Source organism: Cucurbita moschata, unplaced genomic scaffold (genome assembly GCF_002738365.1).
Source record: "Cucurbita moschata cultivar Rifu unplaced genomic scaffold, Cmos_1.0 Cmo_Scf00013, whole genome shotgun sequence".
NCBI classification, from domain to species: Eukaryota; Viridiplantae; Streptophyta; class Magnoliopsida; order Cucurbitales; family Cucurbitaceae; genus Cucurbita; species Cucurbita moschata.
In genome coordinates, this window is record NW_019268529.1 from 2,740,248 (window position 1) to 2,753,429 (window position 13,182).

Sequence of the window (13,182 nt, forward strand, 5' to 3'; positions counted from 1 at the left end):
CAAACCATACTACCTAACACATCATAAAAATTGAGTTCGGGTAGATTCTTTTTTACATTTTGGGTTGGGTTGAATTTTTGAAAAACTGAAAATTCAAAACAGAGCAGCGTTCAAATCCTAGATTACTTGATTATTACAAAGATTAAGAATACTAATATTCGTAAATAAGGTTGATGGCCGGAATGTTTGATTTTATTAATTAATATTTGAATAAGTAAGAATTTTCTAAATAATTAAAAAAAATTGCTTGAAAAAATATATTTTTTTTTTTAAACAAAAATTTGAAAGCTCTTTTTTAAAATATTTAAGGTATATATATATATATATATTGTTTTAGAAAATGTATTTATTTATAGAATATTAGAACAAGTAACTCTTAATAATTATCTAACTTTAATAATAAACTCATAAAAACTTGACTATTTAAGGCAAGCTAAGCATTCTTCACTTATGCATGAATGTAGACCGTCTTCTTCGTCTACAAAGTTCTTCTTCTGCGCTTCTGCTTCTGTAAGTTCAAAATGGAAATTACATGGCTTCCAGTTCTCACCATAACCATCATCTTCATCATCACCATCTTGAAACTCATCCGCCATGGCCGCTCCTTCCCAAACCTTCCACCAGGCCCAACCCCTCTCCCGTTTCTGGGCAACATCATCCTACTCCGCAAATACTCTTCATCGTTCTACGCACTCATCCACGACCTCCATGTCCACTACGGCCCCATCTTCACCTTCCACTTCGGCTCTCGTCGTGTCATCTTCATCGCCGGCCACTCCCTCGCCCACCAAGCTCTCGCTCACCACGGCGCTGCCATCGCCGACCGTCCCCCTGCCTCCATCACTAACAAGATCCTCTACAGTAACCACATCACCATCTTCACTGCCTTTCACGGCCCTAACTGGAGTCTCCTCCGCCGTAATCTCATCTCCGAAACCTTCCACCCTTCTCACCTCAGACTCCTTTCCGATGCCCGCCGCTGGAGCCTAAACTCGCTCGTCTCCCGCCTGAAATCGCACTCCCAGGGCGGCGCTGCTGCTGTTCGTCTTGTCGACCATATCCGGCTGACTTTGGTAGAGATATCGGTGTTCATGTGCTTTGGATTGAAGCTCGAAGAGGAGCGAATCAAAGCCTTAGCCGAGCTCCTCCATCAAGTTCTGTTGCATTCCAGTAGGCAAAACAAACTGAATCAGTATCCATTGAAATTGGGGAAAATCCTGTACCCTAATCTCTGGAAGGAAATCTCAACGATCCGAAACAAAATGGAAACCGCAATAATTCCTTTAATTAAAGCCAGATTGGACGAAAGACAACGCGAAATCGAACAAAGGAACAACGAATTAGAATCAGAATCAGAAACAGAAACAGAAACAGAACGCGTTTTGCCCTATCTCGACACATTGCTAAACCTACACCTCCCGGAAGAGAATCGGAAGATGGAAGAAGGTGAAATCATCAGCCTATGTGCAGAATTTCTCAACGGAATCGTCCATACTACACTAATGGTTATGCAATGGGCGATGGCGAACATCGTCAAATATCCAGAAATCCAAGAGAAGGTATATACAGAGATTAATCAAGCGATGGATCAATCATCATCGAAAGAACAGGTAACAGAGGAGGACATAAAGAAGATGCCGTACCTGAAGGCGGTGATAATGGAGACTCTGAGGCGGCATCCGCCGGGGTATTTGTCTCTGCCACACTTAGCGATGAAGGAGGTAGTGTTGGACGGGAAGTTCGTGGTGCCGAAGAAAACGACGGTGCATTTTGTGGCGGCGGAGATGGCAAGGAACGGGGAGGTGTGGAAGGAGCCGATGGAGTTCCGGCCGGAGAGATTCTTGACAAAGGAGGCGGAGAAAGTGGAAGTGGAGGCATTGATAGGGAGGAAGGAGATTAGGTTTATGCCATTTGGGGGAGGGCGAAGAATCTGCCCTGGAGTTGGGATTTCAATGCTCCATTTGCAGTATTTTGTGGCGAATTTGGTGTGGTTCTTCAAATGGGATGCGGTGGATGAAGTTGATCTTGAGGAGAAGATTGAGGTTTCCATCGTCATGAAGACGCCATTGCAGGCTCGCATTTCACCTCGCTAGAACACCACCACCTGCTATACATATATATATATAGATACATATTTTTCGTTTGTCATCCAAAAAATTTGAAGAATTAAAGTAGTATATGATAATAAAATTTAAAGGGTCGATTTAAAAAGTTTTAATTGTATCTCATCCCAGCTACAACTCTCAAATGTCAGAATCACCCATTTTGGTACCTATTGATTAACCAAAACCAACCCATTATAGGGATCAACTCCAGCTTTTAATAGCCGGTCTCCGACTGTTGATGGCCAATTCTTGAGCTCCAGTCTAACCTAAAAACGACATTTTGAATCTGCCCATGCGTTAAACCCTAATCCTTGAAGGAATGCACATTTAAACTACAAAGGCATTCAAAAGAAAAAATGGAAATCAAACCGAAAAAAGTAAGCTAAGAGAAGAGTGTGCATCATGGTTTGTGGACGACCCCATTAACATTTGTACAGTTCTCTTCGTTGATCTCTGTGTATTTGCCGATCTTTCCATAACTTTAATTAATAAGGTGAAATTCCAAGAACGGTTGATCTCTGTTTATTTAACGATTTTTCCATATAACTTTAATTGACAATATTAAGTTTGAAGGAGATATATAATATTAACTAAATTTTTAAAAAAATTATTTTTATTTTCAAAATTTAAAATTATTTTAAAATAATTAAAATCAGCTAGAAAATGACCTCTTTAAAAGATTATGATTTATTTTGAATAATATATGGCATGAAGTTTTAAAATATTAAAATATATCGCACGCAATACGTGGAAAGTTTATTAAAATAAATTCATAAGTCATGTATAATATTATAATGGATTATATTTGTGTCACACCATTGTCTTTATATGAATTAATTTATTAAAAAGGTTTATATGGATTAAATTTGGATTAAATATGTGTCATATTTATTCCTGAATAAAAATAATATTTTGGTATAAAATATTAACCTAAACATCATCATGTGGGCCCCTTGTTGTCTTCATGACTGATCATTGGAGGAGAAGATTTATCAATTTTAAAATTAAATACAAACAACTTCAACCTTTAATTATTTTGAAATGGTAGGAATTCATTTCACTAAATGACGGATTTTAATCGATAAAATATTTTCGATGATATGATCTTTTCTTATAAACTATTTCAATATTTCGGTTATTTCTAACTTCGTTTTAAACGTTATTCAGTATAATTGTAACAGCTCAAGCTCACCGCTAGCATATATTGTCCTCCTTGAGCTTTCCATTTCGGGTTTTGCCCCAAGGTTTTAAAACGCGCGAGTGGAAGGTTTCCACATCCTTATAAAGGGTTTTGTTCTCCTCCCCAACCAATGTGAGACATCATAGTTATGTTCTTCGTTTAGGAAAATATTAGAAATTGCATTAAAGGCGTTGCATGTCTCCTTTAGCTTAGGAATGGGCGTCGTGTTATTTCTCCACAGACGACATATACCCAAGTCTCTGCAAATAGCCCATGTTTTTTAGAAACTCGTTGCTAATGTATGAACTGGGCGTCAATGTCTCTTTGTGCCAATTAGGGAGTCTAAAGTTTTATTCTTCGGTCCATGTGAAAAAATCGAGACATTACAGTTGGTATCGAACCCCAATTTTAGAATTTTGTAGACTGTTTACATCGTAAGCTATAGTGTGTTCCCATAGCTAAATAGTGAAACTATTATCACTTTTAATTATGTCTAGCAGTAGAGCAAATAACAAATCATGATTCGAGTAATAAATTGTATCATGTCTTCATAAGATGTGTGAATTGATATGCATATCGAGCCTAAATAGAGATATGTGCATACTATAAACTGAACTTGACAGGTAGGAGCTCATGAAATGCTGTTTGAAATACAACGAGACATTTTTGCATAAGCTGTGTAAATTAGAACTTCGTGTAGTTACTCATCTAAGTATATGAGAAGTGTATTAAGACGTGTGTACTTTACTTTTGTGCAACTACTCGTCTACGTGCATGAGAATTAGAATTCTACCAGGAGTTGTATGCTCTAATATTCGAAAATTAGTTAAATGTGTGAAAAGAATCATTAACGCTTTACATAGCTAATACTTCTACGTTTTGAATGTTTAACTTTATTTTGGGTCCGAAGCATTCGAACTCATGCGCCTTCCAGAATGAGGGGTCTTCGAGCTTGCTGCGTATGATTAGCCAGCCTTGCAGCGGCAAAAGGATTAGACGTTCCCCTATGCTACGGTTCTCTATGGTCCGAACCCATTGCCACATTAGGTTAGGAGTTGACTAACGGTGGAGGTACTAACAAACAATTTTCATCCAGTTTTGTATTATTCCAAGCCTAATACCAACATTCAGCTTCTAAATTGTTTACACATAATAACAACCAAGTTTTTGATTCCCATAGAAACAGAGCAGCAAAGGGGAAAAACAAGGCAAGAATACAACAGAATTCAATTCTCCAACGACACGCTCGCTCAGATATACCGAACATGAACGACTAGCTTACGAAATTCAGGCATCATCAAAGTTGAGAGATAAAACTTGAAAATTTCTCAAAGCATCATGCTGCTTGCTTTCAATTATCTGTGGAGAATAATATTCGAGGATGAACTAAGAATATGCAAAGAAGAAACCGAAACCGAGCAAGCGTGTGTGGCAATAGAGGTACTAACCGTGAGGAGATTTCGAACTTGTGGTTGACAAGTCGGATGAAGCCATTGGAATTGATATCGAGAGCTGTGTTGTGGAGTAGGAAGTTTGATTCGATCTTTCATCGTCGAGTCCCGTCCATGACTCCCTGGTTTTTGGCCACTCGTCAAAGAATGGCTGAAGAGATTGGCCTTCTTGCTTCAGAGTATCCCCGGATGCAAATTCGCCACCGAAGAACGAATGCTGCGGATACCCGCTTTGGAAGATCGAGTTTTCGGTCGATTTTGATGCCGGGAAAGACAGGGATCTAGATGGCATCATTGGCCATGTGTTGTTGTCCATTGGTGCATCCATTTGAACAGCTCTGCTGCTTCCTGATGCCTCAGAAAAGAAACTATGCACTCCAGCCTCAGGTCTAAGCCCTTGAATATACCTGTAATTCAACAAATACATACATAAGTGAAGAGAATTTGCATCTAAATTCTTAACTTCATTCCATGTTAATTCGGAAAAAAAGGTATACTATAATGATCGGCACAACAGGGCATCGAAGTAGGCTCTGTTAGGAATCACGAGCCTCCATAATAGTATGATATTGTCAACTTTGAGCATAACCTCTCATGTCTTTGTTTTTGGTTTCCCCGAAAGGCCTCATACCAATGGAGATGTATTCCTTATTAGCCAACGTGGGACTCCTATCCCAACAATCCTCTCCTCGAACAAAGTACACCATAGAGCCTCCTTTGAGGTCTATGGAGCCCTCAAAAAGCCTTCCCTTAATCGAGGCTCGACTCCTTCTCTAGAGCCCTCGAACAAAGTACACCCTTTGTTCGACACTTTTGACTACACTTTCGAGAGTCCCAACTTCTTTGTTCGACATTTGAGGATTCTATTGCCAACGTCCTATAGGCTCCAGCAAGCTCCAATATCGTCATCGTTTACCATACTACTATTAGCTACAATGGTTCACGGAAGGATGACGCATCAGCTGATCTTAGATCTAACCTGTTAGATTTTCCGAGTGAGATGGATATGTTTGGTTCCAAATGGTGCAAGCTCTTTTCTCCTCGTTCCCTACAAGACGTCCTTTAGGCTCATTCTTCACGGTTTCTAAGAAACTAGTAAAATAAGGCTATCACGAGTCATGACCAAGATAAAGACCGAGTCGACTGGTCAAAGGGTACATCAGAACTCAAAATTGACCCCGAAAAGAAATTAGCTCAAAAGGAAACCAGCAAAGTTATAAATGAATCAATGTAGATCAGAAGTCCAAAATAATATGAAAGAAAAAATCATAATAGTTCAGGAACATGCCACTTTTTCCTTACATAGCTCCACTACAACCAAGTGGTAAAAGAGGGAAAAGTAAAATGTATCCCAATTGCCTTCTTTTAAGACTTAAAAGAGATTGTACACAAAAGTCGAACACTACAAACTTTCGCCTTTATTCGGTAATACTTTTGTTTTTCGAAAATTAAGCTTATGAAAACTACTTCTACCTGGTTCAGTTTACGGGCATAAACAATCAATAAGCAAGAAGCGAAGTCCAATATATTAAGTTAAAATGTCGAACCGTGATGCTAAAAGAGAGCAAACCGCATAAAAACGGTCCAAACCCGAAGGTATGAACCTAAAAACTGATAACAAGATGACAGAAACTGAGAGCGAAGCATGGTTTGGCCATAAAGCACCATAAGATCAATCAGCTCACACACAAACCGCTTTCTCTAAAGTAGAAACGCCATTGGATACGAACAATTAGAATTAAATAGCAAGAGTTGAAAAGAACACATAATGATTGTCAGAGTTGTTCTCTGTGAGCAACAAAACTGAACTCTGCATCTGTAACGGCACAAGCCCACTGCTAGTGGATATAGTCCTCTTTGGGATTTTCCTTTCGGGCTTCCCTCAAGGTTTTAAAACGCGTCTGCTAGGGAAAGGTTTCTACACCCTTATAAAGGGTGTTTCGTTTTCTTCCCCAACCAATATGGGATTCTCACAACCCACCCCCCTTCGGAGTCCAATGTCCTTGCTGGCACTTGTTCCTTTCTCCAATCAATGTGGGACTCCCACCAAATCCACCCCCTTCAGGGCCCAGCATCCTTACTAGCATATCGTCTCGTGTCTACCCCCTTTCGGGGAACAGCCTCCTCACTGGCACATAGTCCGGTGTCTAGCTCTGATACCAACTGTATCGGTCCAAGCCCATCGCTAGTAGATATTGTCCTCTTTGGGCTTTCCCTTTCGGGCTTCCCCTCAAGGTTTTAAAACGCGTCTACTAGGGAAAGGTTTCCACACTCTTATAAGGGTGTTTCGTTCTCCTCCCCAACCAATGTGGAATTCTCACAGCATCCATCTCACAAAGATGAGGACCCAATGTAACGACCATGAAGAAAAGAAAAAGGACAATGATAAACCGACAAGGCAAAAATTTATGAGCTAAAGTTAACAAAAGTTAACACGAACAACCATCGGAATAGAGCGAGGGAAAAGGATATAACTCTTCAGCAAATATTGATTGCATAATGTCAGCAAAATATGAAACATTACCAAAGTCTACATCAGACACAATGTAATTTTGAGGGACTCAAAAAAAAAAGCCAAAGAGAGAGAATAAAAGACACAAATTTCACTTTACAAACCACTAGAATTGAAGCTACACTGACATTTTCTTTTGCTGTCTTCATATCTTTTAACATAGAGCTAAGGCTAAGCTGTAACCGATAGGCTTAGAACGGTAACTACGAAAATTTTATGGATAAAAGAAATGAATAGGGCCAGGCTCCGCAGCCAACCGCCCCGATTCCATCTTCCACCCCGATATATGTCAAACATGCCCGGGGGGGGGCAAACTCTCCGTGTGGGGACATCCCGGGGTCGGAAGCGCTCAAAGAGTTGGATCCAAAAGAATTGAAAAGGGTTAAAACATATGGCAGAGAGGAGCACAGTTTGGGCTCCCACCACCACATAACTTCAATATGGTCCCCATGAGTGCAAACATTATGTGCTTGCTTCAAAGCACAGCTACATTTGAACCTTTTTTTCTTTTCTACCAAATAAATGCATGAAATGCCCAATGGAAACACAAAAATTTAACACCCATTTGAAAATAAGATCAAATCTATGAATATATACACTTTCTTCTTAAGGAATACTTTACTTATCATGGGAAATGGATATGAATGTTCATAAGTTTAGTAGATACCTATAATCTTTGCTTGGGATACCATAGGGAATGGAGTCCAAGGGATAATGAGGCTGGCTGGTCCCAGTGGGAGTACCCTGAGAATTGCTTAAGGCATTCAGTGGAAGGCCATGGAAGCTTCCAGCTCCGCTGCTGCTGCTACTGCTTCCGATAGCGGTATGAGATGTCACGGTGGATGAAGATTGTGTCATTGTTTGAGATTCCACAGGCTTTCTTGAACGGTTGCGGCCACGGTGCATATGGCGCTCACAATACTTGGAGTCTGGGTATGCATCTTTGGAACACCTCCATTTCTTGCCATCAGTCCTCCTGCATCTTCCAGGCTCGGGGTCCACCTTCTTCCCGTAGAATGAACAATAAGCCACTGCACAAATTGCCCATCAAACCTCACAAATCTACCATATCAACATGTTCTTGGATTTCTCTACCCAAAATGAAGCTGCTAAAGAACAAAGATATTGATTCTAAACTAAGGATTTGGAGCTTGATTATGCTATTAGATCCCATAATGAAGCTAATGAAGGGTTCTATGAATGTTTATCTCTAAGAGAAGAACAAAACAACGAACCCCATATTCATTCATCTCAAAATGGCATCATTTCTTACCAAAACTCACAGATTCAAAGCTTTAAAGATACACATCGATATCAAAAATGAACAAAAGGGGTGGGGAAACACAAGATATTGAAGTGTTTGAAGCAAGGGGAACCTCAAAAAGGAACCATTCAAGCATCCAAACAGACCCATTAGTGAAGGTGAAGAACAAGATCCCGAAAATCCAATAAAACACAAACAGAAAACCAATCAAACTGACAAGAATCAGAGAAAGAAAGAGAGGGTTAAGGAAAGATTACTGGTGGGATGATGGAAGAACCTATGAGAAATGGACTCGAAGCTCTTCTGAATAGGGAGTACAAGGTCAGGTGGCACAGGCAGACCTGCCATCATATATTTGAAGATCAGAGCCTGATGCTCCAGCTCCTGCCACTGTAACACTGTGAAAGGTGACCTATTATTCATCCCCATCATGCCACTGCCTGCTGCTGCTGCTGCTGTTCCCCCTACAACTACTGTCCTACTCCCATCCTCACCGCCACACCCACTGCTATTCATAATAACCCGTCTGCTCCTCCTCCTCCTCCTCCGCCGCCGCCGCCGCTGCCGCCGCCCACCACCACTTCTCTGCAACTAATCCTCCTTCAAAACCCAGAAGAAGAACCCCTTTGCCTAAAAACCACCAAGAAAACCTCAAACATAGTCTAAGACAGAGAAGAAAATCATGGGACATATATCAGCCTCTGTCTCCACCATCTGGATTGCTCTCACTGTCACTCTCTGTAGTGTGTGTTTTTAGTGTCCGAAGGTCTGTGTGGGTAAAGAGGGGGCAGTATCTGTATCTGTGGAGGAACCGAAGAACCCCAATTTTGGTCTCATTTTTAATTTTGGGAATTTGGGAATTTGGGAATTTTGGGGCTTTAAAAGATTACGCCTTTTTTGCTTTTCCTGATCTTCATTACAATGGGTGTTTTGTTAATTAATCAAACGGAGCTTTCTAATTAATCTCATACCCATCATTGTTCCCAATCATGGCTGTGCTACTCTTTTTTAATGGCTGAATTCAATTCCTCAGCCCCCACACTCACTGTTTTTTTTATTCGGATAAGATTTCAAAAGACGTTTTCGATTCAAATTAGAACATGTTTGTACGACGCAACATCCATACCTACGAATGTAGTTTCGAGAGTTGACTTTCACTTGTAGACTCTATATGGACAAAAAAAAATTTTGTCCACTTAGCACGTTTCTGCACTCGTATTCCAAATTGAACGGTTGTCAATGTCAACTTAACGACATGCATTTTGTCGTAGCTCATGTCAGTTCGTAATAATTCAGTTAAACAATCATTAATGCACGCCTTCGATGAATCATGTCCAACATGGAAAACCCTTTAATTCCCTACATGGTAGCATGTCTCCCTAAGAACTCTATTCATCATGTCATTGTTTGTAACATAGATGCTCTCTACGATCTGGACTAGGTACTCTACTCGCCTTTTATTACCAAAAAGTAGATTCTTTTCCACCCACGACACTTATTCCTAGAACACTCACTTTATCCTAATTTTTGTTTTTTTTTTTTGGGTTAGAGTTTGATCTCGACAATAATTCATCTATCGAATAGTTTTTTATCGGTGCAAAAGTTTCAACGTCAATGAAACATATATTTTAGACAAACTTTCATCATACAATACTTACCACATGGATCATGTTGAATCTCGCAATAAATTCCTTTTGTTTTTCATGTTAGTTAGCGAACGATGATAGATTTTAACATCGTCGATAGAATTCATTGTACCTTAACATATCCTCTTTCTTTTGTTTGAGCATATTATGATCTATTTCTTATTTTGGGCTCGATGACCTTCGACGAGAGAAGTCTATGCGTCATGTGCTTAATTTAATTCATTTATCCATCCAATCATCTTTCTCGTAGATTCTTCCACTTAAAGATCAATCAACCCGTTACATCATATTTTCTTATACAATCACATTAGCTAATCATGTATGTTTTTGGTGCCAAACGCTAACATATCGGTGCTTTGAGGTAACTTCTCGATACCCTTTGGGGTAACTAGTCCCAACACTTTCAAAGTAAAGTCATTATTCATATCAAGTAGAGTGGGTTCGTAGAACCTATGACTTAAGTAGACTAACGAGCTAAGATTCTTAGTAGAGAAGAAAATTGTTATCGATTTTTTAATAACTATTTCCATTTGTTTCTTATCGTTCATCTATCACCAACTGACACTGTTTCTTATAACGATAAACCTAATAAGATCTCGCAAACCCATAAAAATTTATGACAAATTCACGTGTTAGTAGCTGCTAGATCTCGCTCGTGTTTCTTTTTCTTTAAAAAAAAAAAAAAAAGTTTCCCAAAGCTAGAACAAGCTTGAAGAACATTTAAAGAAATTGTTTCATAGTGTTCTTCATTTGTCCTTTCCCATCTAAGGAAAAGAGAAGAAAAAAAAACATAAAAGTGGAGAAAGAGAGACATTTATTCTCTAAGTGATAGCTTTCCAATGGCTCTATTAAACTCAAAGTATCTTCTTCAAATCTAAACCCATCTTTCTCGACCCTTCAATTTCTACCAGTACGATATCGATGAAACTATTCAGATTTACGACACTTTAACCTAATTTGAAATTTTCATGAAAAAATAATAGTAGAAAACTGTTATGTTTCGGGAAAGTGACGATAGAAGTATATTGTCCTTGCACGGGAGGACTTTGCATGCTTGAACCGATAACCATCTTTCGAGCACAATAATTTGCGGATCCACCATAAAATGATATAACTCATTTGATTTCGATAGAAATGCTTGGATTGGTACGAAAGAATTAAAAAAAAAAAAAAAGATTTGGACCAAGATCAAAAACCCGAGGTAGAGTGTCTATCGTTAGGGTAGACAGTCGTAAAAAGATCGAACTTTGCTCCCGATTTTACTTCATGTTTTTTTTGTGAACAATTTTTTTTTATTGTACTATCCATGTGATATCGCACATGAGGAGGAGAACAAAACATCTTTTATAAAGGCGTGGAAGTCTTCCCCTAGCAGACGCGTTTTAAAGCCTGGAGGGGAAGCCCGAAAGAAAAAACCCAAAGAGGACAATATCTGCTAGCGGTAGACCTGTGTTGTTACAAATGGTATCAGAGCCAAACATGAGGCGGTGTACTAGTAAGGATGCTGGGCCCCAAAGGGGTGAATTTGATGGGGGTCCCACATCGATTGGAAAAAGAAACGAGTGCCCGCAAAGATGTTGGGTCTCAAAGGGGGGTGGATCGTGATGGTCCCACATTGGTTGAGGAGGAGAACAAAACACTCTTTATAAGGGCAAGGAAGTCTTCCCCTAGCAGACACGTTTTAAAGCCTTGAAGGAAAAACCCAAAGAGGAACCTGGGTCATTACAATCCATGTGGCTGAGAGTCTTCACAGTCCAAGCACCACGATATAATTATCAGGGGTACTCTACCACTGAGCTGATAGTCTGACTAAACATGACTTTTTTTTAGCTAGTTTTTCTCATGTCTTCGTGTGTCATGGGCAACTCGAGGTGTCTGTAACAATTAACTCATACTCGTAAATAGGTAAAGATTAAAAATAAGATTTTTTTTTTTAATTTTTTTATTTGCTATAGGAATGTAGTTGTTATGAGATTGCCCCACATAGATGAAATAGAAAAATTTTAGGGCTACAAGTGGTTTAAAATACACAAACGTCTTAAATTTTTATCCTTGGTTGGTGTGTGCAGTAACTTCCTACGTCCTCCCTTTTCTAGCTAAAATAGGAAGACCGACGATTTCATTTAGGTTTCACGAGATTTTCTCTTCCCATTTTGAGTATCTGTCATTCAGTCTCACTATTCAAAAGCGCTCTTAATAATAAATGTCTGTCCTTTCGAAATAAAGTGAGAAACGATTTCAAAACAGGATTTTAAAGTAAAAGTTAAATCACAATAAATGCAGGAAATTCTTCAAAAGAACGATTTTTTTTACTGTTTTTTTTGTTTTAAACTACACGCCGGTTGATTATTTGAAAACCTAACATTTGTAGAGTAACTACACCCTGTCTTGACGTTCAGTCCAAAGTTCGTCCATACTTCGATCCGTAAGAGTTATCGAGGCTTAGAAACCTGAAGTTCGTCCTTTGAAGAGTTCGTCGTGACGATTCGATCGAAGTTCGTCTGAACATCAAGACAAACTTTCAACTCCCAGCACCAATGGAGCTCTAACAAGTCCGGGTTTCGATGATCTTTGGCACAAACATTGAGACGAAGTCTAGAAAGGATAAACTTCGAGTTTATAACCCCCTGAACATTCAACAAGTCTAAGTTTAGACGAACTTTGGTATAAAAAACCGTCAAACTTTTAAACTGAAGCGAAATCTATATGTTGTGTAACAATACAGATGTGTTCGATATAAAATTTAAAAAAAATTAAAAAGTCTACTATAAGCATTTTGAAGTACAGAGACCAAATCAACACAATCTTAAAAGTCAGATGCTCGGTGTAATTCATTCCAAGCGAATCAAAGCAGAACCACCGATATCGATATTTTACGGTGACTTTGACTTTTTCGAGAAACCCTAATTCTTTAAACCTTTTGTAGGGCTTTATCTCTTTTGTACATGTGGTGAGGATATTTGTGAAATAAATAAATAAATAATTTTTTTTAATTATAAAAAAAAAAAAAAAAAAAAAAAAAAA

At 39.0% G+C, this 13,182-nt stretch overlaps 2 protein-coding genes across 2 annotated transcripts; one reads left to right on the plus strand and one right to left on the minus strand.

Moving 5' to 3' along the window:
* Window positions 1–521: 521 nt before the first annotated feature.
* Window positions 522–2,093, plus strand: LOC111451614 (cytochrome P450 89A2-like). The gene has a single exon (XM_023092087.1). The coding sequence runs from the start codon at window positions 522–524 to the stop codon at window positions 2,091–2,093; it is 1,572 nt and encodes a 523-aa protein (XP_022947855.1).
* A 2,264-nt stretch (window positions 2,094–4,357) lies between these two features.
* LOC111451834 (growth-regulating factor 4-like) lies at window positions 4,358–9,337 on the minus strand. Its single transcript, XM_023092414.1, has 4 exons — window positions 8,770–9,337; window positions 7,916–8,279; window positions 4,734–5,143; window positions 4,358–4,644 (listed from the first exon to the last, which is right to left on the minus strand). Exons 1-4 carry the CDS (start codon window positions 9,026–9,028, stop codon window positions 4,637–4,639), a joined length of 1,041 nt encoding a protein of 346 aa, XP_022948182.1. The 5' UTR covers window positions 9,029–9,337; the 3' UTR covers window positions 4,358–4,636.
* Between the last annotated feature and the right edge of the window lie 3,845 nt (window positions 9,338–13,182).

Coding starts and splice junctions, on each gene's coding strand:
- LOC111451614 (XM_023092087.1), top strand. CDS start 522: ATGGAAATTACATGGCTTCCAGTTCTCACCATAACCATCATCTTCATC.
- LOC111451834 (XM_023092414.1), bottom strand. CDS start 9,028: ATGAATAGCAGTGGGTGTGGCGGTGAGGATGGGAGTAGGACAGTAGTT. Junction 8,280..8,769: donor GTTCTTCCATCATCCCACCA/GTAATCTTTCCT, acceptor CAATTTGTGCAG/TGGCTTATTGTTCATTCTAC. Junction 5,144..7,915: donor ATCCCAAGCAAAGATTATAG/GTATCTACTAAA, acceptor GTTGAATTACAG/GTATATTCAAGGGCTTAGAC.